We start from the raw sequence: 25,614 nt of genomic DNA, 5'->3' as shown, positions 1-25,614 counted from the left end.
TTGGAACTATGAGTTCTGTAGATGCAACGGAATAAAACCCACACTACCTTAGCTTGCCCTGATGACCTGGATTTCATCTGATGGCTGATGAAAGAATTAATTTGATTTCACCTCTCCTTTGGGCTTCTAGTACAGGTAATTCTTGTGCTCCAAGGTTTTGTGTACCATTGCAGCTTCTGAGATTTCCCATGTTTGTCGTCATCCCCCCCCCCATACACATAATTAAGATTGCAACACAGGTTTACAATTTACAGTTTTATTGAATTTACAATACCACTCTAACTGGCTATCAGAGCGGTGTACAAATCAATTAAAAACACATAAAAATTAGAAAAAGAACTACAATTTTGATAGGATAGTAAAATCAATCAGACAACAACAAGGATAGACTAAGGGACAGGGAAACATCAATTCATAAAAAAGAATAAAATAGTCTGTCTCTGGGAACCCTAATTCAAGACCCTAGCCAAAGGCATCAGAAAACAAGCAAGTTTTTAAATTACCTTTGAACTTTTTAAAAGAGAGAATGCTGCAAAGAGATAGAGGAAGCCCATTCCAGATAAAAGGAGCCGTAAAAAAAGAAGGCAGAGTGTCTAGTTGATTCAAGTTGAGCAGATTTAGGACCAGGAAGAACTAGGCGACGATCATTGAGTGAAGAGAAAAGTCTGAGAGGAGAATATGGGATCGTGAGACAGGATAGATAATCAGGAGTACCTAAACGGAAAGCCTTAAAAGCAAGCATAGCTACTTTATGAATAATAGGTTGTTTCACTGGTAACCAGTGGTGAGTTTTTAGAAGCTGTATGATATGATCATGCTGACAAGCATGACAAAGAAGACGAACAGCAGTATTTTAGAGTGTTTGAAGTTTTTTTTTATTATTGTTGCTTGAGGAAGACCAGCATATACAATATTATAATAATCGACACATGTTGTGAGCAAAGAAAGGATCGAAGCTTGAAAATTACTGTGATTAAAGTAATGTCGAATGGCCCAAAGTTTGCGAAAAACAAAAAATAACTTTAGTCAGATGTGAAATCTGAGTTAAAAATGTGAGTTCAGAATTAAAAACAATACCAAAATACTAAAAATGACTTAGTGGGGTGATTAATGTGCCAAAAAGATTGACAGGCAAAGAAGGGGGAGGGGGAAGAGATCATGGCAACCAACAAATGTCAGTTCAAAATGCTGATCCAGTCCTGGTTTTCCTCAAGGCTTGCATGGCAATGCAATTCTGATTTGTCTTAGAAACATAGGGTCTCTTTTATCAAGCCGCACTAGCGGTTCCTGCACTTCAATGCTGACGGAGCCCATTTGGAGTAAACGAGCTTTGTCGGCATTACCGCACCGGGAGCCGCTAGCACGGGTTGATAAGAAAGGCCTATAGTTTGGTCAATGTTCAACCCATGGTGGTCAGCATTCTTTTAAACGGTGACCGCCACAAGCAGAATTAACGCCTGATATTCATTGCTGGGCCATGTCCAGACACCAGCACTGAATACCCGGTGCTAATTGCAACTGCAGTGGGCACTGAATCTTAGCTTGGGGTCACAGTGGTCATTTTGTGAGTGGACATCATTTCTGCCTGTAGGATCCCCCCTGGATCACTATAGACCTTAAGATAAGCCTGGTGGGGGGTTAGAAGGTAGCTCAGGGCCAGATTTGTTTTTCTTCCCCGGGGGGGTGGGGTGGGGGGTTGATGAGGCAAAGGGATAGATTTCTTTTTCTCCAAGGTGGAGGGGAATTGGGATCAGGGTAGGGATCGGGAAGCCCAAGTGCAGTACTGCTAGTTGACTGGGCACCAGCCAATATTCAAATATGCCCAGTTTAGCAGCTAAAATTAAGAAAGCTGCTAAAATTGGGACAGCAAAAAAGCTGTCTGAATATGGCCACTAACCGGTTAAGTCCCAGCTCCTCCCAGGCCCTGCCCAAGCTCCACCCACGGACTGCCCCAGATCTACCTGGACAGTGCAGGAGCGGTCTGTGGTAATAGTAGCACTGTCAGGTTAAGTGCTGTTGAATATCAACACTTAGGCAGCCAATGTAGATTTAACTGGACAGGAGCCTCTCCTGCCTAGTTAAACCTTTTTGTATATTGGGCAGAGTAATTCCATGCATACAATGTGACAAAAGCTAAACTGGATCAGCTGCGTTAGTAACTCTTCTCCTAGCCCAGCAATTGCAATGATTATCCTTAGCTGAGAGTTGCAGACCTCAGCTCTCTTCAGAACCCAGTATAACTATGATCAACAATGAGATGTTGCTGCTTTATGATGGTGAGAGGTTTTCTGCTAGTACCTTTAAATGTTGTTTCTGCAGGCTTCCCTATCCCATCCAGCCTCAGGAACTGAACTCGTGTCTCTTATAAGACAATGCATAGTGCTGCTGCTAGACCATCAGGATATCTAGCTCTTTTAAAATTTAAGATGTTATTCACTTTCTCAAGACAAATGTTTACAAAAATATCAATTTTTACAATTCCAGGAGTGCAAATCCAACCTGAAACCAAAATTAATTTCCTCATTTTAAATGGCTCTATCCCCCCTACCTGCATTTCTACCCATATCCTTACCTGAGGGATCAACAAAATACAAATTGATAGGAATGTCTTCCCAATTCTCACCAACGGAGGACTTTGTTCTTCATTCAGATTCACCTTTCTATTGCTTTTCCCACCACTTAACCCTCTCCAGTGCCCTCTTAACCACCCCCCCCCCCCCCCTCCAAAGTACTCATCTGTTTTGGCTCTACCAAAGTAAAAAATAGATTTCATCCCTTTCAACTGCTTCCAGTCCCCCTTATGTTCCCCTCAACTACCCTGTCCTTAACTCCTTTCCCCTACTTACCTCCAGGAGCCTATTAGCCTATAAAAGTCCCCACTTGATCACAAAACTATCCTTTTTTTGCAAATCCATAAGTTTTTCTATGAGGCCTACATAGTCCAAACACCTTCAAGTGCTCTTCAGTGGGTGCTTTTGGGGATTTTCTATGAGCTTCTAGTTCACATTGTGCTGCAGTCACCCAACACCCAACCTTCACTAACCTTCAAGCTTCTTCCTTTCCGGCTCTTTTGTTAAAGACGTTTAGATATAATGCTTAGTTTCTCTTCCTTTCTCCCCATAGTGCATCTTCCTGCAGGCCATGGTAGTGGAAGTAGAGAACTTCTTTGGAGTTTACTTGCTCTTCTGCACCAATCCCAAGTTCAAAGGTCGCATTTACATTGGCTTTACTGTGAATCCAGAGCGGCGCATCACACAGCACAATGCTGGCAAGCACAAAGGTGGGGCCTGGCGCACTAGTGGACGCGGACCCTGGTAAATCACTGTTCCCCACTTCTTTCATCCTGGGAATCTGTCTATGTTTTACAGAGCTCCAGCCACAACTGCAGTAACACAAGAGTCACATCAGCATGTGGGCATTGAGCCTTGGGGGGGAAAGGGAGATACTTGGATCATCCTGAAACATTTGGAGGAAAGCAAAGGGGAAAGCAGAACAACCGATGATCCAATGAGAGGTTCTTTCATCAACAGAACAGAAGATTGTTAGCTAAATGTGAGGTCTGATAGTTAAGAGTTTTTTATTTGATGGCGGTAGGGATTTTTCAGTAATGAATTTCATGAAACAGGTTTCTCTAACTGCAGGGATGCCATATTTGTGGGTTGTTCTTGTATTCTGAAGTGGCATTATCCAAGCATGTAAGATGGAATGGTGATGTGTACAGCGGCCTTGAAACTGCTGAAGTCTTCTATATTTGGCACTCATATCACAAGTTCTTTTTATCTTCCTAGGGACATGGTACTGATCATTCATGGCTTCCCTTCTGACATTGCAGCACTGCGGGTAAGGAGAACTTTGCCATTTCAAGATATCATCCCTCTGTGTCCCTTTTTTTCTTATTGTTTCTCACTTTTTCTTTACATCTTGTTCTTTTATTGCTGTCCGATTTTGAGCCTCTAGAACTGGAAGCCACACATTTGTAGAGTTTAGGCTTGGGTTTTATTAAGAATCAAACATATAAACGGCGAGTGACCGTACTCACTCGCAAATGCGCAGTAGAGACTTCCCTCTCTGCCCCACCCCCGCTTCAATACGTGATGAAGGGGCGGGCAGAGAGGGAAGTCTCTACTGGCATGCTGCAGACGTCGGAACCGCTCCCCCTCCCCCTCCCCCAGAGTCGCCGCCGCCTCTCCATCTGGCCCGAGCACTGTGAACTTACATCAGCACGCAGCAGCAGGCACATCAGCAAAGCTGCCATCGGGCTTCCTTCTCTGCCTTTGTCCCGCCCTCGCCGACGTTACATCACACGAGGGTGGGACACAGGCAGAGAAGGAAGCCCACCCCGACGGCAGCTTTGTTGATGTGCCTGCTGCCTGCTGATGTAAGTTTACAGTGCTGCTCGGGCCGGGTGGAGGGGCGGCGGTGGCGACTCTGGGGGGGGGGGCTCGGAACCCCCCCCCCCCCCATTCCAAAAGTAGCCCGTTTTCACGGGCTCAACGGCTAGTGGTAACATAAAAAGTGACATTCCAGCTTGCAGAGTTGCAGATTTAAACATAAAGACACTTGATCAATAAAGGTTTCAGTTCTAGCACTTACATTCAAGTACTTGCATCAGGTTCATTCCAGTGTGTCAGATTTTTCTAGGTATCAAACCAAGCACAAACAACTTACCTTTATCTTCAAGAGTTTACTGCTCTCTCATGGAGTCAGTGGTGTTCCGAACAATCCCTTTTGGAATCTTTGAGAACCAATCTCTTTCATCAAAACCTTATCTGAGACTCTGGACAAAGCTTTTCTGTTTTCTGAGCTTCTGTTTATCAAAGCCACTCCTGGCTCAAAGGCAGAGTTTTATTGATTGATTGATTGATTGAGATTCATTAACAGCCTTTATGAAGAGATTCACCGAGGGTGGTTACTGCGTAACAATAGTAAAATGAGCAAATATGAGTATAAATATAATCAATGAAGTAAACTTGGAAATATCAAATGAAAACCTAATAATAGGACTAACAGGAAACAGTATCAGAAATATACATTTTTAACAGTACTGCAGAACAATCATATAAAAGAAATATCATAAATGTCAGTACAATACAAACAATTCCATAATAGACAGCATAGAAGGACATTTAAATAACTTTCATGGGGCTCATTTTCAAAGCACTTAGACTTACAAAGTTCCATAGGGCATTTTCGATATGACATCTAAGTCCGATGTTGGACGTTTTGCACAAAATGTCCAAAATCCGAATAGAAAAGAAAGTCATTTTCGAATAAGAAAAACATGTCTTTTTTTTTTTCTTTTAAATACTGTTCAAGGTTTTGTGCTTTGGATGTTTTGTATTTTGGTCCACTTTCGAAAAAAAAAAAAACGAATAAATGCAAAACGTAGAGATTCATTCCATTGGGATGTGTGAGGAGCCAGCATTTTTAATAGACTGGTCCCCCAGACATCTCTGGAGAACAATGGGGCATCCTTGAGGGCACTTCTGTGCACTTCATAAAAATGCTCCCAGGTTCACATCTTACCTTTGCTCCCTTATCTTGTCCCCTGAGCCCTCCAAAATCCACCCAAAACACACTGTCCCCCACTGTACACCATTACAATAGCCCTTGTGGGTGAAGGGGACACTTATATGTGGGTACAGTAGGGTTTTAAACAGCTTGGTTTGCTTTAAATATATGTTTTATCAGTGCAATTTCTAAGTCAGTTACTTTTTCTAAGCCAGTTGCTCTATGCTCCATGTCTGTTTGATTGAAATTTGTGTAATCTGATCAGCCTAATGTTGTTAGCTTCAATATTTAAAGGGGGTTTGGTATGTTGCATCAGTTATGATTGAAATAGATGATTGTATATCTACCTATTCAAGTATCAGTAAAGAGCACTGGATTACATGCCAGTTGTGCTGAGTGTTTCTCAATTGGGATTGCTAAATTCTTTCTAATGATACAACCATCAGGGTATATGTGGTTGCAACAGTAATAATTTAAATAGATGTATGTATATCCACCCATTCAAATAGCAGCATAGAGCGCTGGATTGCCTGTGAGTTTTGCTGAGTGCTTCTGAATCAGTTGTTTTCATGGTCACTATGTAGTTTTTTAATGATATCATCATCAGGGTAAATGTGATTGTCACAGAACAGTATGATGTTTTTAGGTAGTGTTTACACTAAAGTTAATTTCTATTAATTTCTATTGATTTGAGTTGCTATCTATTAGAACATGGAAATCCATCTAATACGCATGTTTCACTGATTCTTACTTTTAACAAAAAATTACTAAATATAAAGTGATTATTAATTTCAATGTTTTTAGATCATTGAATGTGCATAAGAGATGGCGATTGAGGCCAAGCATCGTGAGATTTTATTTTATTTATTTTATTTTGTATTTTTTAGTTGGTTGTATGACTACTTTTAGGGGTTCACTTTGCTTTTTACCCCATTAGGTAGGTGATATTTAGTATGTACGGTCATTCAGTTATTTTAGTGTTGTATATCTCCACCTATCTGTCTTATGCAGTTCTGTTGATATATATTTTGTGTTGATATTATTTTTTGTTGATATCTTATGTCTTGTATTAAAATTATTATTTTATTGCATGCATATTTAATCTGTTTTTAACTGATATTGATTTGATATTATATTTTATTGTATTATGTTTTTAGATTTGATCTGTTTTTATCTTATATGATTTGATTGTGTTTTTAGATATGTTTTATTATAAAATATATGATGTGATGTTTATATTTTATTCATTATGTATTTTTATTTTGTAGTTTTTTGTACCCCTGACGCAGCCTGAGGGCGAAATGTGGCCACGTCGGGTAACCTTGTAATAAACCACTTCTTCTGTTACCCTCCTGTTCCATTTTTTTGTCTTTTTTTGATCTGCTTTTTTTCTTTTAGTTTGCTATTTTTGTGGCAGATCTTTGCTTTTTTTTGTTTCTGTCTGCTTTCAGTAGGGTTTTGGTGACTCTGGGAGGGGTTACAGTTTCCACCAGAAGTGTGACAGGTAGAGGGAGATAGGAACCTGGGTCTCCCACTCCATAGTGCACTACACCGGCCACTAGACTACTCCATGGACCTGCGTGCTGCTCTAATAGACATTACTTTTAATATCTGAGGCTGTCATAGAGGCTGATAAGTCATATTTTTATTTACGTTTTTGGGGAGTGGGAGGGGGTCAGTGACCACAGGGTCCAGTGGTCATCTGGTCATTTAGGGCACCTTTTTATGCCTTATTCGTTCTGAAAACTGGTCTAGACCAAAACGTCTTGGTTTTAGTCCTGGTTGTCTTCGTTTTGTTCCATTATGGCTGTAAAATGTCCAAGTGTTAGGCACGCCCTAATCCCACCTTCAAAACGCCCCTGACACACCCCCTTGCGATTTGGACGCACTGCAGACGAATTGCATAGATAAGCATCTGCAAAATAGGTTTCGAAAATGCCGATTTGGACATTTTGAGAAGAAAAATGTCCAAATGGCACTTAATGACACTTTTAGGATGTTTTTCTCTTTCAAAAATTATCCCCTATGTAATTTTGTAAGTCTAAGTGCTTTGAAAACATGCCTCAATGTAACTTGATAAGTGTAAGTGCTTTGAGAATACGCCTTTATGTGAGCATAATACATAGATATGATGCTAATGTTGTTCCTAAAATAAAATGAAACATCTTACTGTGTAGCCTAGGGGCCAAGTGCAGATATATAGATTGGGGGCAAGATGGTTAGTACAAAGTCATTGGGTTAAATAGATGGGTAGCTAGACTCAAGGGAAGTTCTATGGAAAAATTAGTTCATACCTGGTAATATTTCCATTAGTCCCGACAGATCAATCCAGAGAATTGTGGGTTATGCCGTCTAGCAGCAGGTGGAGCTAGACAGAGCGCCAGAGCTCTGCCATATAGGACCCTGTGTAGCAGCCTCACTTTCAGTATTGTTGATAAAGCAGCAACGAGAGAGAAATCTCCTGCCTCTTCAACAGAACAACTCTGTAAACAACGAGAACTGATAGAACACTCAAACCTATGCATTGAAGAAGTCAGTCTGACATGCTGACGCCTGTGACGTGCTTTCCCAACACAAAGCGCATGCTTACTGGTTTTGAATATATCCTTTTGCTTTGACTTTTTTTTGTCAAGAAAAGTTTCATCATGAACTGTTTCTGGAAACATGCCTCACCTAGAGACCTAAGCAGACAGATAAAGATCACTGAGATGCAGGGTGGGCCTCTGGATTGATCTGTCGAGACTAATGGAAAGAAAATGATCAAGTATGAACTAGTGTTTCCTTCCATAGCATCCCGCAGATCAATCCAGAGAAAATCCAGAAACAAAGCAGTACTCAGTAGGGTGGGACCTGGCATTCCCTGCTGTCAAAACAGAGGCCCTGAAGGCTGCTTCCCTCCGGGCCAAAATGTCCAACCTATAGTGTCTAGCAAAGGTATGAACTGAGGACCACGTAGCAGATCTACAGGTATCATCAATAGATATGGCCTGTGCCCTCATAGAGTGCACCGTCAGATACAGAGGCAGAAGCTTCCCCGCCAAGATGTAATCGAATGACATGGCTTCTTTAAGCCACCTTGCTATAGTAGCATTGGACACCTGGTCACCCTTCTTGCTGCCAGCAAACAACACAAAACGATGATCAGACTGGCAGAACTCATTGATCACCTCCAAATAGTGGACAAGAATCTGACGAACGTCCAGACAGTGAAGAGCATGAAAGTCCTCCAGATAATCCTCTCTACAGAAAGAGGGGAGAGAAATCGGTTCACATGGAACCCCAAGACTAACTTTGGAAGAAATGATGGAACTGTCCTGATCGTGATCCCCACCTCAGTGAAACAGGAATGGGGGTTAACACCAAAGCGCCTGCAATTCCGACGCTCTTCTGGCCGAAGCCATGGCCACCAGAATATCACATCCTTAAGGGAGAGTTTATCCAACGGCTCAAACGGCATCCTATGAAAGGCCCACAGGACAAAATTAAGGTGCCATTCCAGGCAAATTGGTCACCTGGGTAGATGCAAATGATTAATGCCCTGCAGAAAATGCACCATGTCTGAATGTGCTGCCAGGGACGTAGCACCGCCACCTGGACCTTTAGGGAACTGAGTGCCAAGCCCTTCTCCTGACCATCCTGCAAGAAAGTTAAAATGTGAGCCAAGTATACTGATGATGGCACCACATCCCTGGCCGAACACTAGGATTCAAAGGTTCTCCAAACCTTCACATAAGCCGTGGAGGTTGAGTTCTTCTTTGTCTGAAGTAGCGTGGCTATTACCGCATCTGGATAGCCTTTCTTCCTCAATTTCGACTTCTCAAGAGCCAGACCATAAAACCAAAGCGTGGTGGGGAGGTGGGATCCTCCATGAGAATTGGCCCTTACAACAGAAGCCCCCTGCGGTCTGCTAGACGAAGGGGGTGGTCGATCTGAGGACCAACCAAGTCTGCATACCACAGCTGCCGGGGCCAGTCCGGTGCCACCAGAATCACGGGGCCTGGATGACATGCAGTGTGCCCTAGGAGCCTGCTGATCATTGGCCACTGTGGAAAGACATATAGCAGCTCATCGGTTGGCCAAGGCTGTATTAGAGCATCCAAGGCCTTAGCAGTGGGGTTCTTTCTTCCTTTGTCCTTTGTCGAAATCAGGTGTATTTCTGGCACCCCCCATTGGCCCATTACCAGATCCAAGAGATTGTGATTTTGTAAGTCCACTTGAGCATTTAGATTGCCCTCAGTGTGCGCCACCGAGAACCATGCCAGGTGAATCTCTGACAGAGAAGGGCTGACTCCCGAGTCAGTGGAACACACTTCGTGCCCCCCGCCTGTTGATGTACGCCACCACTGTTGTGTTATCCGAGAGAACTCGAACAGCTTTGCCTCACAGCATCTCCAGAAATGCCACCAAGTCCTTTCTCACCACCTGTAACTTCAAGCAGTTGATGGGCCACAACACTTCCACTCATGACCAGAGGCCTTGTGCTGTTCTGCCCATACAGTGGGCTCCCCAGCCTGATAGGCTGGGGTCTGTGGTCATCACCACCCAATACGGCGATGCGAGGGACGAGTCCCTCCCCAAGTTGCTCACATTGAGCCACCGGCATATGTTGAACTTGGTTTGCGCCGTCCACGGGAGGCGAAAATGGTAGTCGTAGACCAACGGAGACCAATGACTGAGTACCGACAACTGGAGGGGCTTCATGTGAAACTGGGCACCATGGCATCTACCTTGGATGTCCTGCTGTGGGCTCAAGATCTGCATGTAGTCCCATGATTGCAGAGCTGGAGCTGAAGCAGGCTGGAAACTTGCAAGTATAACTTTTGCTGATGAACTTCCGGCAGGAACACTCTCCCCACCTGAGTGTCAAACATAACCCCAAGATACTCTAGGGCTTGGGAGGGGGTTAGTTGGCTCTTGGCGAGATTGACTATCATCGCAGACAATGAAGGAGATTAACCACTCTGTCTGTGGCCTGCACACTCTCCTGCCAAGAGGATGCCCAAATCAGCCAGTCATTCAAGTAGGATTGAACCCAGATGCCCTTCTTTTGCAGAAAGACTGCAACAACTACCATAACCTTGGAGAAGGTCTGTGGCGCCGTTGCGAGACGAACAGCATGACTCAATACTGGTAATGTTCTCCGAGCACTGCAAAGATAATACTGATGGAGCAGCCAAATCGGGATATGTGAATACGCCTTTTTGAGATCTAGATAGGTTAAGAACTCACTGGGCTGAATGGACGCTATGATGGACCTCAAGGTCTCTGTGCTGAAATTCCTTCCTTTGAGCGCCTTGTTGACATGCCTGAGATAAAGAACGGGATGAAAAGAGTCACCCTTTTTGGGAGCCATGAAATAGATGGAATAGCGCCTCTGACCCATGTCCGCCGGGGGGGAATCGCCTGAACAGCCCCCAAGCACATGAGCTTGGGTAGAGTGGATCAGACTGCCACCCCCTTGATGAGAGCTTTGCATGGGGATTCCAGATAAATATCTGCCAGCAACCAAACGAATTCCAGCTTGTAACTATCCTGTATGATGTCCAAGACCCACTAGTCTGTAGTAATTTTGGTCCATTCCTCCAGAATGAAGGACAACCGTTCCCCGATGACAAGCTCAAAGGAATGAACCAAGACGGCTTGAGCAGCCCTGGCGGTGGAGGCTGCTGGACATCTGTCCCCATGAAAGGACTTCTTTTGCTGAAAACGCAGCTGCTGAAAGGAACTAGATTTCCCTGGCCTGTAACGCCGTGCCTCCTGAAACCTGGAATGTGACTGGGAGGAACAGAACAAAGATTTTGGCTTGTCCTTCAGTAACCTTTGGCCCTTATAGTCCCCCAAGTCTTTCACACTTTTATCCAAGTCCTCCCCAAAAAGGAGCATACCATGAAAAGGCAGCTTTGCTAGCCTTGTCTTGGAAGCTGCATTTGCAGCCCAATGCCTGAGCCAAAGCCAGCACCTCACAGTCACTGCCAAGGAGATCTCCTTAGCGGAAGCCCGCAGCAGATCATACAGCAAATTCGCCAAGTAGGCCGACCCAGCCTTCAACAAAGGCAGACATTGAATCAAATCCTCAGCCAAAGAAGCCTTCTGGACCCATCTCAAACAGGCGTGGGCCACATAAGAGCCACAAACAGTAACTTGCAAGCATAGAGCAGCCACCTCAAGGACAGCATAAGGGAGGATTCCAACCTCTTATTTTGCACGTCCTTGACGGCCATTCCATCCTCCACAAGCAATGTCACCTTCATAGCTGCGGTGATGAGAGTCCACGTCCACCCTAGGCAGTCGCAAAGACTCCCAACTTCTCCATAGACAACGGGTAAAGCCTAGCCATTGCCCTCACCACTCACAATCCTGCTTCAGGGGAGTCCTCCTGAGCCAAAATAAGGACCTTCATGGCAGCATGAATATGAAAGTTCTTGGGAGGTCTCTTGTTCTTTGACATCATGGGATGAGCGGTAGCCTAAGAGAGGGGTTCAGGTGAAAATATATTAAGGACCTCCAATGACCTGGCTATTATCGAGGACAATTCCTCCTTCCTGAACAGCCAAGCTGCAGTGGGATTGTCTCCCTCATCAGGGGGAGCTCCCCCTCCTCCAGTGGGTCAGAAAGGGAGTGGCCAGGGGCCCCTGAAAGAAGACCCTCTGACCTTTGATCCAATGGCAGAGAAAGCTCATCAACCTCTCTGGGGAGGTCTCAATGTGCCCACTTTGGATGCTGAGACCCAGAGATCCCTGAGGGGGTTCAAACCGCCTGAGGCCTCTTAAGGAGGTAAGCTTTCTGCATCAAAAACACAAATTTGGGAGAAAATGGAGCAGTGAATCCACCCCAAGAATCTAAATCGGTGCTCTCATCTTATTCGCCTCTTCTCACGGCAAAACTGCCAGCAGCTCTGGCAGACCAGCATTTGCTGGCTATTCAAAGATGGCAGCTGCCAAGGTCTGCAGAGCCCACCAAAATGTCCCTTGCTGATCCAGATAACATGCCTGGGCGCAATGGTGGTGAAACTCCGACCAGAGGAGAGCTGCGTGGTGAAGCACAATAAAGTTGCCACAAACTCCTCCTGACGCTGCTGACTGGCCCCCACACCGAGAGCTGTGGTTAACAGTTCAGTGGGGGCAGCCATTAAAACAAGAAAGTCAGTACTCTCAGTATTCCAAGAGTTATGCTGACAGAGACAGAGCAGGATGAAACCTGGTGCTTACATATTTTGTCTCCACAACCAATGCAATGGCTCCTTCAATATAATATCAGTTTCTGACTCTCTCATTTATTTATTTTTTAAAGAGGCAGGAGATTTCTAATTCACAGAGGCAAGGTAGCATAGCAAAAGGGAGACGGGGGGAAGGAGGGAGGAGGGACCTGGTGCCACCAGGTGTACCCCAAAGCCCACTCGCATCCTCTCAACCCCTATGCTCAACTGCACCTCAGAAAGACCAGGCTGCTGCTCAAGATCCTATATTGCAGAGCTCTGGCGTTCTCTCTGTCTCCATCTGCTGGTAGACGGGCATAACCCACAAGTCTGCGGGACACTATGGAAGTATCTAATATAATAAAACGCACCGTGAACGTTCTGAAGACAACGTTCTGTGAAGCCGGAAGTTTGAAGCCGGAAGCTTCAAGCTGAAGCCTTGAAGCCTTGAAGCCTTGAAGCCATCTGACGTCACTCCCAGTGAAGCCTTCAAGCCAGCCAGCCGTCTCTGCCCCGCCCTCGCCTCAAACCAAACAAATCGGGAAGCGAAGCGTCAGGGAAGGAGGCGGCGCTCCCGACGTAAAGCTAGACGTCGGGAGCGCCGCCTCCTTCCCTGACGCTTCGCTGCACGAACCGCCACGGAGGTAAAGTTAAAACGAAGAAGAAAAAAAAAAAAGGAAGCATGGATGCGAACGGGGGGGGGGGGGATGCATGGATGCGAAGGGGGGGCATGGATGCGAGGCATGGATGCGAAGTGGGGGGGGGGGGGAGAAGAGGGCGGGCCAGGCTGGGACATGGGAGAGAGAGTAGCATGGATGCGAGGGGGGGGTCATGGAAGGGCAAGAGGGGACTTGCTGGAAAAGGATGAATGGAGGCGGCAGGGGACAGAGGAGCATGGATGGGCATGGATTGGGAGGGCACGACTCAGGGACAGAGGGGAATTGCTGGAAAAGGATGAATGGAGGCGGCAGGGGACAGAGGAGCATGGATGGGTATGGATTAGGAGGGCAGGGCACAGGGAGAGAGGGGAATTACTAGAAATGGATGAATGGAGGGGGCAGGGGAAAGAGGGGCATGGATTGGGAGGGCAGGACTCAGGGAGAGAGGGAAATTGCTGGATAGGGAAAAATGGAGGGGCCAGGTGACAGATGAGCATGGATGGGCATGGATTGGAAGGGGCAGGACACAGGGAGAGGGGAATTGCTGGATAGGGATGAATGGATGGGACAGATGGGCATGGATGGATATGGATTGCACAGCAGGCCTCAGGCATAGAGGGGAAATGCAGGATAGGGAAAAATGGAGGGGCCAGGTGACAGAGGAGCATGGATGGGCATGGATTGGAAGGGCAGGACTCAGGGAGAGGGGAATTGCTGGATAGGGATGAATGGAGGGGACAGATGGGCATGGATGGATATGGATTGCACAGCAGGCCTCAGGCAGAGAGGGGAAATGCTGGATAGGAAAAAATGGAGGGGCCAGGTGACAGATGAGCATGGATGGGCATGGATTGGAAGGGCAGGACTCAGGGAGAGGGGAATTGCTGGATAGGGATGAATGGAGGGGACAGATGGGCATGGATGGATATGGATTGCAGAGCAGGCCTCAGGCAGAGAGGGGAAATGCTGGATAGGGAAAAATGGAGGGGCCAAGTGACAGAGGAGCATGGATGGGCATGGATTGGAAGGGCAGGACTCAGGGAGAGGGGAATTGCTGCATAGGGATGAATGGAGGGCACAGATGGGCATGGATGGATATGGATTGCAGGGCAGGCCTCAGGCAGAGAGGGGAAATGCTGGATAGGGATGAATGGAGGGGGCAGGTGACAGACAAACATGGATGGCCATGGATTGGGAGGGCACGACTCAGGGACAGAGGGGAATTGCTGGAAAAGGATGAATGGAGGGGGCAGGGGACAGATGGCCATGGATTGGGAGGGCACGGCTCACACACACACTCGCTTGGTGTCATACACTCACTCTCACAGAGAATCTGTGTCTCACACACACACTCTCTCTCTTGCCCACACACACACACTCTCTCACACTGTGTCTCACATACAGACTTGCACACACTCTCATTCTCACACACACTCTCTCACAAACACACTCACACCCAGACTCACTCTCTCTCACACACTCACACTTTCACTCTGACTCTCAAACAGTCACTCTCACATACACTCTCCCAAACATACACACTCCAAGGAAAACCTTGCTAGCGCCCGTTTCATTTGTGTCAGAAACGGGCCTTTTTTACTAGTAATTAAATAAGATAAGAGGAACTGATCTAAGATGCAGGGTGTGCAGCAAGCTAGTCCAGGTGCATAGTGAGTGGATAGTCAGTTACCACATGTATTAAAAGCTCAGGAGAAGAGCCAGGCTTTCACCTGCTTTCTGAAGGAGAGATAGAGTTAGTCATAGTTCCAGAGTTTGGGAGCCACACCTGAGAAGGTTCTCTGGTGGGTATCCCATTGTACAATTTCTTTTGATGAGGGTACAGATAGTGATCCTCCTTGAGAGGTCTCACAGGTGTGTAGAGGGCTAACGTATTCTGGCCCATTTTGTCTGAGGACCTTGAAAATCAAACATAGAGTTTTAAATTTAGCTACTGGTAGGTAGTGTAGTTTTTGCAGGAAGGGTGTGATGTGGTCATGCCACTTGCAGCCTTCTATCAGTCATGCTGCAGCATTCTGAATTAGTTGAACCTGGTGCAAATTCTTTTTGGTTTGCATCAGTAAGAGTTTGGGGTTTTTTTGCCCATTCCTGAGTTGCAGTTAGACAGGCAGTCAGTTTACTTAAAGCTGTGGGTAGATTGGTTCAGTGGGTATGAATAGTTGCACATCATCAGACTAGGTATAGAATTTTATGTCCATTGACTGAAGCAGCAGAGCCAGAGGCTTGAGGTAGATATTAAATAAAATGGGAGACAGTATGGATCCATGTGGCACCCTGCAGTTCAGCACCCAGGGTAATGTCAATGTGATACTTCTTACTGCTGTTTCCCCAAAATAGGGTTCAACGTGATGTACTGTAGAAGGGTAACACGGAATGACAGAGATCCATAAAAACCAACATAAATCATCTTAACAACACTTTGTAGCAGTGTTTTCCAAGTCCAGTCCTAGAGTACCCCCTTGCCAGTTTGGTTTTCAGGATAGCCACAATGAATATGCATGAACTTGATTTGCACACACTGCCTCCATTTTATGCATATCTCTTTCATGCATATTCATTGTGGAAATCCTGAAGACCTGACTGGCAAGGGGTACTCCAGGACCAGACTTGGGAATCACTTCTTTATAATACCATCATTACAAATACAGGCATCCAAAAAGGTGTGACTTTAACATCTTACAGAATTTCATATAGTTTTATTCAATCTGAATACATAATGGAAGAGAATTCCATAGAGGAACAAGAACTACAGAGAATATAGTATTAAATGTAGTTCTTTGTGAGATATATAAGGAGGATTAGTTGGATATGTACTAGTTATATATTTTTCTTGTATGAGAACTTTTATTCTGTTTAAGAGTTTTCTTGTAAAGGAGGAGTGGCCTAGTGGTTAGGGTGGTGGACTCTGATCCTGAGGAACTGAGTTCGATTCCTACTTCAGGCACAGGCAGCTCCTTGTGACTCTGGGCAAGTCACTTAACCCTCCATTGCCCCAGGTACAAATAAATACCTGTATATAATATGTAAGCCGCATTGAGCCTGCCATGAGTGGGAAAGCGCGGGGTACAAATGTAACAAAAAAAATGCATTTTTCTGAAAACAGGGGGACAGAGAGTTAATTGGTCCTGTAGCAAGAAGAATGGCCAAACATGAAACCATATCAATCAAGTTCTGAGAAGTGGAGCCATAAATAATCTGAAACAATAAGCAGACTACTTTAAACAGTATGCATTCATTTACAGGATGATGTGCTGTTACTGAACAGAACTGATTGTCTGTCTGACAAATAGGATTTGAACCATGTAAATACTGTGCCACTGATACCTGTTTCTGCCAGCCTATGCCATATTCTGATCCACAGTGGAGAAGTGGCCTAGTGGTTAGGGTGGTGGACTCTGATCCTGAGGAACTGAGTTCGATTCCTACTTCAGGCACAGGCAGCTCCTTGTGACTCTGGGCAAGTCACTTAACCCTCCATTGCCCCAGGTACAAATAAGTACCTGTAAGCCGCATTGAGCCTGCCATGAGTGGGAAAGTGCGGGGTACAAATGTATCAAAAAAAAAAAAAAGGCTGCAGAAAAATCTAGCAGCACTAGTATCAAAGCAGATCTCCTGTCATGGTTTCTGTGCAGATCATCAAAAAGGGACGTAAGAACTGTCTCCATTTCAGCTTCCAGTCCTAGCAGATTGCTAGTTCAAGGCCAACCAGAGCATTTTTAACTTTACAATTCCTTTTTGTTTGCTTTTTAGCTTTTCTCTCACTTTAGACTTTTGTTGAGGTATGTGTTTGGAGTTGTTAGGACTCTTACAGATGATGGAGCTTCGGGGGGGGGGGGGGGGGGGGGGGGGGGGGGGGTTACATTCTGATAATGCACCAAAGTGGATCCCCACTCAGATGACACAACTAGATGATCCTCTGAGCAGGAGCATCACCATACCTTGAAAGGAGATTGGATAGCCATAAATGTGTGCAGGATCTTACTTCTGGTGTACCAGTGGCAGCATGGCATTCTGGCTCCCTCCCGGCCTGATGCCTGTCTTGCCTGCCCTTGCTGATTATAGATCAGAACTCAGTTTCTCATGGCATTCTTTCTCATTTTGTTTTGTGAGAATCAGGAAAATGTATTGGTATGACAAAGTAATGTGTAAAAACTGAAGTGAAAAAAAGAGAATATTTAGTAATAAGAGTAAAATAAAATCATCAAGTCCAGCAGAGAAAAGTTTGTCAGTTTACAATTTGAATGAGGTGAGAATTTAGGGGTACATCTCCTCTAATCCAGTCTTTTTCTGTGGTACAGTTTGAGTGGGCATGGCAACACCCACATGCCTCTCGCCGTCTGACCCATGTGTCTCGCAAGTCTCGGCAGGAGTCGAGCTTTGATTTCCATGTGCGGGTGATGGCAAGCATGCTCTGTGTGGCACCTTGGAACCGCTTGCCACTGACAATCCGTTGGCTGAAGCAGGAGTACCGTCGTGACTTCCCTTCACACTTGGAGCCTCCTCTACACATGCCTCTGGCTTTTGGCCAAGTACGGGCAAAAGCATCATCCAAATCAAAGGATGGAAAGAAGAGTACAGAGGGTGGAGCTGCAGGGGACCCAGGAGAGGTGCCATCCTCTCAGTGGGACCTCAGTAGGCAGTGTTGCTCAGTCTGCTACCAGCGCTTCCAGGTGAGTTATTCCTTCAGCAAAGTTGAGGGATAGTGCTCCTCTTTAAACATCTCAGTTTACCCACTGCCAGAGACACAATGATTTCCCTCTACTCTTCACTTTAACTATTACCACAAGGTGGCAGTAGAACTCTCTCTTTCTCTCTCTCTCTCTCTCTCTCTCTTGCTCAAAGTAATTTCATAAACCTGTTTAATCTCGCTTCCACAGAAGCACCAGTCTGCAAAAATGGTTTTCCACTTTAAGCTGTAATGGCAGTTCCATATCATCAAGCTGATCAATCCATAGACTGGCGGGTTGTGTCCATCTACCAGCAGGTGGAGATAGAGAGCAAACTTTTGCCTCCCTATATGTGGTCATGTGCTGCCGGAAACTCCCCAGTATGTTCTCTATCTCAGCAGGTGGTGGTCACACACAGCAGCAGCTCTGGCTAGGCCTCCAAGCCTAATCCTTAGGTTTTGTTGAGGCCTGGGGTTGAGGGCTCTTTTGAGCAAGTGCAAACCTGGTGGTGCCAGGTCCCTCCTTTTCTCCCCCCTCCCGCTGGCTCCGTTTAAAAAAAAAAAAAAATTTTAAACGTCTTTAAAGGCGTTTAATTCGACGTTTCTTTAAACGTTCATTGCAGCTACTCACTGGGACACCAGTTCGTTACAGCTCGGAGCGGCAAGCAGGTAATTTTACCTTTTTATAGCGGGCAGGGGGTTCCCCGATTCTTCTCCTCGTGGCATATGGCGTCGGAGGGCGAGGGCGCAAAGGGTCGCTCCCCGGATCGCTGGAGCGCTTCTAGAGGGGATGCGGGGGTTTTACAACCTGATTCGCCCTTGATGGGTGACAGTTTAGTGACCGATGAATGTCCCGGTCGTTCCTCTGGCGTGGCGGTTTTTTCCTGCCATAAACGCCCATCCCCCGCTCCTCGCCTCCGCCATCTTGGCCGGCCACGCGGCTCGGACGGCTTCTTCGTGGGCCGCCCTTGAGGTTGGAGACATTAATGCCATGAACGCCCTTAATTTGGGCGACGGCACAAGCGGCTAAAGTTAAGCGCCGTTCTTCCCGCGCGGCTCCTTCGCGGAGTTTCGCGCCGGACGCCATTTTGGATGCGCAGCATGTCTCTCCCCCGCTATTGCGAGCGCCGGTTGAGAGTGCGTCTAGGGCTGTTGCCCAGGCTGCGGAAGTGCACAGTCTGGGGGGTTTCTCCCCCGAGTTTGTTTTGCTGCTGCATCAGGCTTTCCTCATGCAAAACGCTGCCCCTGCTCCCTCTTCTGATAAAGAGGTTGAGGTTCCCAGAGGTAAACGCCCTCGGGTTGATTTCCAGGCCTTGGAGGAATTTGTCTCCTCCGATGTAGATGAGGGCAGCGTGTCTGAGGTCTCCCAACGGTCCTTTGCGGATTCCTTGGAGGAGATAGATCCCCGCTCGGATGGAGCGGATGACCCCTCTGCAGCGCGGCTTTTTAGCCCAGAGGATTTGCCCAACCTGTTTTTACAGGCCATGGACACTTTGAAGATTTCCTCTCCGGAGGACGTCTCTCCCTCAGCCCCTGTTGGCTCTGCCATTATGCTGGGGACGAAGCGCCCGCCTAGATCCTTCCACGTGCATGATGCCATGCACACCTTAATTGCGGCTCAATGGGATGTCCCGGAAACGAGCCTTAAAGTGGCTAGGGCTATGTCCCGCCTCTATCCTTTGGCTGTGAGTGAACGTGAGGCCTATCTGTGGCCTACCGTGGATTCTTTAATCACTGCGGTGACTAAGAAAACGGCGTTGCCGGTGGAAGGTGGCACGGCCCTAAAGGACGCCCAAGACAGAAGATTGGAGGCGGCCTTAAGGTCGTCCTTTGAGGCAGCTGCTTTAAGTTTGCAGGCCTCAGTTTGCGGCTCCTATGTGGCCAGGGCGTGCCTGACTATGGTGCAGCGGGCTTCCCCCTCGGATCTTTCCTTGAGGGCTGATTGGCCGGCCCTGGAATCGGGCTTAGCCTATTTGGCAGACTTGCTGTATGATGTCTTGAGAGCCTCAGCTAAAGGCATGGCTCAGACAGTCTCTGCGCGGCGGTGGCTTTGGCTGAAACATTGGTCTGCTGACCACGCCTCTAAATCCCGCCTGGCTAGATTGCCTTTTAAAGGCAAGCTGCTCTTTGGGGTCGAGCTGGACAAAATCGTGACCGATCTCGGCACGTCTAAGGGCAAGAAATTACCAGAGGTCAGGGCTCGGGCTAGTACTCGTCCCGGTACCTCCAGAGGACGGTTGCTGGAAGCCCGTCGGTACCGCCCGGGCAAGTCGGGTTCCTCTGCCCCCTCTTCCTTCAAGAGGAATTTCTCCCCCAAGCAGCATTCCTTTCGCAGAGACCGCCGTCCCGGAGGTGCTCCCTCCGGTCCTCCCCCAGGGTCTCGTACCCAATGACGGGGCCTTGGTCCACGCCCCAGTGCAGATTGGAGGACGGCTGTCCTCGTTTCTGGGCGAGTGGACCACTATAACTTCAGACGCGTGGGTGCTGGAAGTCATCAGAGACGGCTACAAGCTAGAGTTCTGCCAACCCTTAAGAGACGGGTTTGTACTCTCTCCCTGCAAGTCTCCGGTCAAGCTGTGGCAGTGCAGCAGACCTTGGACAACCTGATCCGCCTGGGTGCGGTCGTTCCGGTGCCAAAAAATCAGATTGGCAAGGGACGTTACTCCATTTACTTTGTGGTTCCAAAGAAAGGAGGTTCTGTCCGGCCTATCCTCGACCTCAAAGGGGTCAATCGGGCCTGGAAAGTGAGGCACTTTCGCATGGAGACTCTCCGCTCTGTTATAGCGGCAGTGAAGGCAGGAGAGTTCTTGGCTTCCTTGGACATCAAGGAAGCGTACCTGCATATTCCCATCTGGCCTCCTCTCCAACGCTTTCTGCGTTTTACAGTCCTGAGACGACACTTCCAGTTCAGAGCCCTCCCTTTCGGGTTGGCTACTGCTCCGCGGACCTTTTCCAAAGTAATGGGGGTCATAGCGGCCTTCCTGCTAAAGGAAGGAGTACAAGTCCATCCTTATCTGGACGACTGGTTGATCCGAGCCCCCTCTTATGCAGAGTGCGGCAAAGCTATGGACCGGGTAGTTGCTCTTGTGAGCTCCCTGGGATGGATCATCAACTGGAAGAAGAGCCAGCTGCGCCCGACTCAGTCCCTGGAGTATCTGGGAGTTCGATTCGACACCCAAGTGGGCAGAGTGTTCCTGCCAGACAATCGGATTGTCAAGCTTCAGGCTCAGGTGGACTAGTTCCTAGTAGCCTCTCCTATTCGGGCTTGGGACTACGTGCAGCTGTTGGGCTCTATGACGGCCACGATGGAAGTGGTGCCCTGGGCCAGGGCTCATATGAGACCACTACAGCTATCTCTGCTGCTGCGCTGGACTCCGATGTCGGAGGATTATGCTGTGCGCCTTCCCGTGGACCCAGCAGTGCGCAAGGCGCTGAGCTGGTGGACGCAGACAGACAAGTTGTCTGCAGGATTGCCTCTGGTGACCCCGGAGTGGATTGTCGTCACGACAGACGCCTCTTTGATGGGCTGGGGAGCCCACTGCTTGGGAAGGACAGCGCAGGGGCTCTAGTCTCCTGCAGAGGCAAGTGGTCTATCAACCTCCTGGAACTCAGAGCCATTCGGTTGGTGTTATTGGAGTTCATCCCGGTACTGGTGTTGTAGCCTGTACGGGTCCTGTCGGACAATGCCACGGCTGTGGCCTATATCAACCGCCAGGGAGGTACCAAGAGCGCCCCTCTAGCCAAGGAGGCTATGAGTCTTTGCCAGTGGGCGGAAGCGAACCTGGAGCAGCTTTCAGCGGCCCACATTGCCGGAGTCATGAATGTCAAGGCGGACTTTCTCAGTCGCCATACCTTGGAGCCCGGAGAGTGGCAACTATCTGCTCAGGCGTTCTTGGACATCACGAAGCGCTGGGGCCAGCCGAGCCTAGATCTGATGGCGTCATCGGCCAATTGCCAAGTGCCGCGCTTTTTCAGCAGAGGACGGGACCCTCGATCCCTGGGAGTAGATGCTCTTCTCCAACAGTGGCCGACACAAGAGCTCCTCTATGTGTTCCCGCCCTGGCCCATGTTGGGCAGGGTGCTAGACCGGGTGGCAAAGCATCCCGGCAGGGTAATCCTGGTGGGTCCGGATTGGCCCAGACGTCCCTGGTATGCGGACTTGATCAGGCTCTCAGTCGACGATCCTCTGCGGCTGTCAGTGGAGCAAGGCCTGTTACATCAGGGTCCCGTGGTGATGGAGGATCCCTCTCCCTTTGGTCTTACGGCCTGGCTATTGAGCGGCAGCGTCTGAGGAAGAAGGGCTTCTCAGACAAGGTCATCGCCACTATGCTGAGAGCGAGGAAGCGCTCTACTTCTACTGCTTACGCCAGGGTTTGGCGTATCTTTGCAGCATGGTGTGAAGCAGGCTCACTTTCTCCCTTCACTGCTCCAATTTCTTCAGTGTTGGCGTTCCTGCAAGAAGGTCTGGAGAAAGGCCTGTCGCTCAGTTCCCTTAAAGTCCAGGTAGCGGCTCTGGCTTGCTTCAGGGGCCGCCTGAAGGGTGCTTCCCTGGCTTCGCAGCCAGATGTGGTGCGCTTTCTCAAGGGAGTTAATCACCTGCGCCCTCCTCTGCACTCAGTGGTGCCTGCGTGGAATCTCAACCTGGTGCTAAGAGCATTGCAGAAGCCGCCTTTTGAACCTTTGTCGAGGGCATCTCTGAAAGACCTGACGTTGAAAGCAGTCTTTTTGGTGGCTATCACTTCAGCCAGAAGAGTTTCCGAGCTCCAGGCGCTCTCATGTCGAGAGCCTTTTCTGCAGTTCACTGAGGCAGGAGTGACTATTCGCACAGTGCCTTCCTTCCTGCCCAAGATTGTTTCTCGCTTCCATGTGAATCAGCAGCTCTGTCTCCCTTCCTTTCGTAGGGAGGACTACCCAGAGGAGTACTCTGCTCTTAAATATCTGGATGTGAGACGAGTCATCTTCAGATACTTGGAAGTGACCAATGATTTCCGGAAATCGGATCATCTGTTTGTCCTGTTTGCAGGTCCTCGTAAGGGTCTGCAGGCTGCTAAGCCTACAGTGGCAAGATGGGTCAAGGAAGCCATTGCAGCGGCTTATGTGGCCGCGGGGAAGGTGCCGCCTATCCAGCTGAAGGCTCACTCCACGAGAGCTCAGGCGGCCTCGATGGCAGAGGCCGGATCCGTCTCCTTGGAAGAGATATGCAAGGCGGCAACTTGGGCTTCGGCTCATACATTCTCCAAGCATTACCGTTTGACTGTGGCTGCACGGGCGGAGGCCCGGTTTGGAGCTTCAGTGTTGAGGTCAGGGATTTCAATGTCCCGCCCTGGGTGAGTACTGCTTCGGTACATCCCACCAGTCTATGGATTGATCAGCTTGATGATATGGAAGGTAAAATTATGTATAATCATACCTGATAATTTTCTTTCCATTAATCATAGCTGATCAATCCATAGCCCCTCCCAGATATCTGTTCTGTTTTTATTCTGGTTGCATTTCAGGTTCAAGTTTAGTCTTCAGTTATTTCAGAAAGACTTCGTGTTCAAGTTCTTTCACTTGGATTCTTCAAGAGTTGAGACGAGTTTGTGTTACAGTGAGCTGCTGCATTCCTCTCCCCTCCGTTTTACGGGGCTGGATTGAGACATAAATTCTGCCGGCACTCCCTCCCGCTTCGTGCGGCTGTAGGGCAGCTTTGTACCCCTCCCGCTTCGGCGGTGTTAGGGTCAGTCAGCTCCTCCCGCGGTTGCGGTTGCAGGATAAGCCAGATCCCCCCGCATCGGCGGGTGTGGTGTCCCTCCCCCGCTCCGCGGGGATGAGCTGGACGGATTCCCCTCCCCCACTTGTGTGGGGATGAGCTGGGTTAATTCCCCTCCCCCGTTTCGGCGGTGGTGAGCTGGGCAGAGTGTCCCTTCGTGGGTGTAATTCTCTAAGTGCTGAGTCCTGCGGATGGAGCTTTGATATCGACATACTGAGGAGTTTCCGGCAGCACATGACCACATATAGGGAGGCAAAAGTTTGCTCTCTATCTCCACCTGCTGGTAGATGGACACAACCCGCCAGTCTATGGATTGATCAGCTATGATTAATGGAAAGAAAATTATCAGGTATGATTATACATAATTTTACCGTAAAGACCATAAGGCCCATGTAATCTACCAAATTTTGATTTATTTTACAGTGCCATAGATTGCAGATGATCTTTGGTTTCACCTTCAGTTCTTTGAAGCTAAGGACCCTCTGTACTTGTTCCATGACTATTTGAATTCTGTTACTTTTGCCCCTTCCACCTGCACTTGTAGACCATTCCACACATTTCCTGACCTTTCTGTGAATGAATGTTTTATACACCCATTTTTCTGAGAGTTTATAAAGCTCTGTTCAGTGCTGTTCAAGATTCCACTGCAATGAGGTAAGAGTCCTGAGTTTGAAAAAATGTGTTTTTCCTGAAGGTCTCTTGGTGAGAGTCAGTGGCAGCTGTGGGACTTGAAACTGGGTCTACAGATGTGGCAGCTCTGAGTGATTTGATGCTAAAGGTTGGATACTGAGAGCTAGTGACAGTAGTTGGAGGTGTATCACTTTCTTCCACCTGTTTGTTTCTTGTTTTTATCCACAGAGTGAGGATGATACCCTGCACTGCTTCCACCGTGGCTGCACCATGATAGCTCACTTGATTTGCCTGGCGGATGAGTTCCTGAGTGGGGAGCCACAGCATTTTATCCCTGTGGAAGGGCAGTGCCCAGGGTACATGGATTATTTATGACTGTGTAATGTGGTCGGGCAGGGGAGACGAGCCTGAGCAGTCCCTTGACAGTGCAATATCAGAGAAATCACTGTATTATGTATAAATAATTCCTCTTTGGGTGATTTCTGTATGTGTGACTTCTCTAGGACTCCCAGCTTACACCTGCTCTACTAATAACTGATTTTGCACATTATTCTCTGCAGCTGCAGGGATGCTTCAATTGTTCCTTCATGCACATTGTAGTCTACAACTGCAGGAGTGATCTTGAACTAATCCTTCTCACACATTGCAGATGCAAAAACACTATGCTGTGGGGAGATCTGATTCGGTACAAGAAAGGTTGCTATGGTGACTTGGAGGAAGTCTGCACATCCACACAGGTAAGAGACTGGAGTCAGGATGAGCGGGATCCTAGAAGGGCCTCATACTTTGGTTATGTGGGTAACTGATTCCTTTCCTTATCTGTTTTTAGGCTCATTGGGCTGATGAACTTCAGAAGTAAGCAAAGGGAAATCTTGAAGATTATCTCCTCTCTTTCCCATTCAAGTCTGCCACAGCTGCTGCTGACCTGGATTTTTCACATGGCACTTTAAAGAGAGAATCTATCCTCTTATTGCACCTGGAAATTTAAGAGCCAGACTGGTAGGAGCAACTGTAAAGGGAGAGGAAATTGACTGACGGGTATAGCCAGAGATGTCTATGCATGCATGCAGGATGGAGTTTGATGAGGATGGAATTAACAGCAGTAGGGGCTGGGAATGAGGTTCAGAGGCATAGACACAGAGAAAACTCATTCCTAGTTCAGGTCCTTAAAACATTGAAGTGA

At 47.6% G+C, this 25,614-nt stretch overlaps 1 protein-coding gene across 1 annotated transcript; it reads left to right on the top strand.

Moving 5' to 3' along the window:
* Positions 1-25,348, top strand: LOC115459409 (structure-specific endonuclease subunit slx1-like). Its single transcript, XM_030189239.1, has 7 exons — positions 1-135; positions 3,124-3,314; positions 3,789-3,840; positions 17,682-18,053; positions 24,660-24,787; positions 25,081-25,168; positions 25,261-25,348. The coding sequence occupies exons 2-7, from the start codon at positions 3,142-3,144 to the stop codon at positions 25,288-25,290; spliced, it is 843 nt and encodes a 280-aa protein (XP_030045099.1). The 5' UTR covers positions 1-135; positions 3,124-3,141; the 3' UTR covers positions 25,291-25,348.
* Positions 25,349-25,614: the final 266 nt, after the last annotated feature.

Source organism: Microcaecilia unicolor, unplaced genomic scaffold, assembly GCF_901765095.1.
Source record: "Microcaecilia unicolor unplaced genomic scaffold, aMicUni1.1, whole genome shotgun sequence".
Lineage (NCBI taxonomy): Eukaryota > Metazoa > Chordata > Amphibia > Gymnophiona > Siphonopidae > Microcaecilia > Microcaecilia unicolor.
Note: the sequence above shows the minus strand (reverse complement) of the source record. Positions and strands in the feature narration are given on the sequence as shown.

Bases quoted from the DNA above. Each gene is read 5' to 3' on its own strand.
- LOC115459409 (XM_030189239.1), top strand. From the start codon at position 3,142: ATGGTAGTGGAAGTAGAGAACTTCTTTGGAGTTTACTTGCTCTTCTGC. The intron at 3,315-3,788 runs GTAAATCACTGT...TTATCTTCCTAG, and splicing joins ACTAGTGGACGCGGACCCTG to GGACATGGTACTGATCATTC. The intron at 25,169-25,260 runs GTAAGAGACTGG...ATCTGTTTTTAG, and splicing joins AAGTCTGCACATCCACACAG to GCTCATTGGGCTGATGAACT.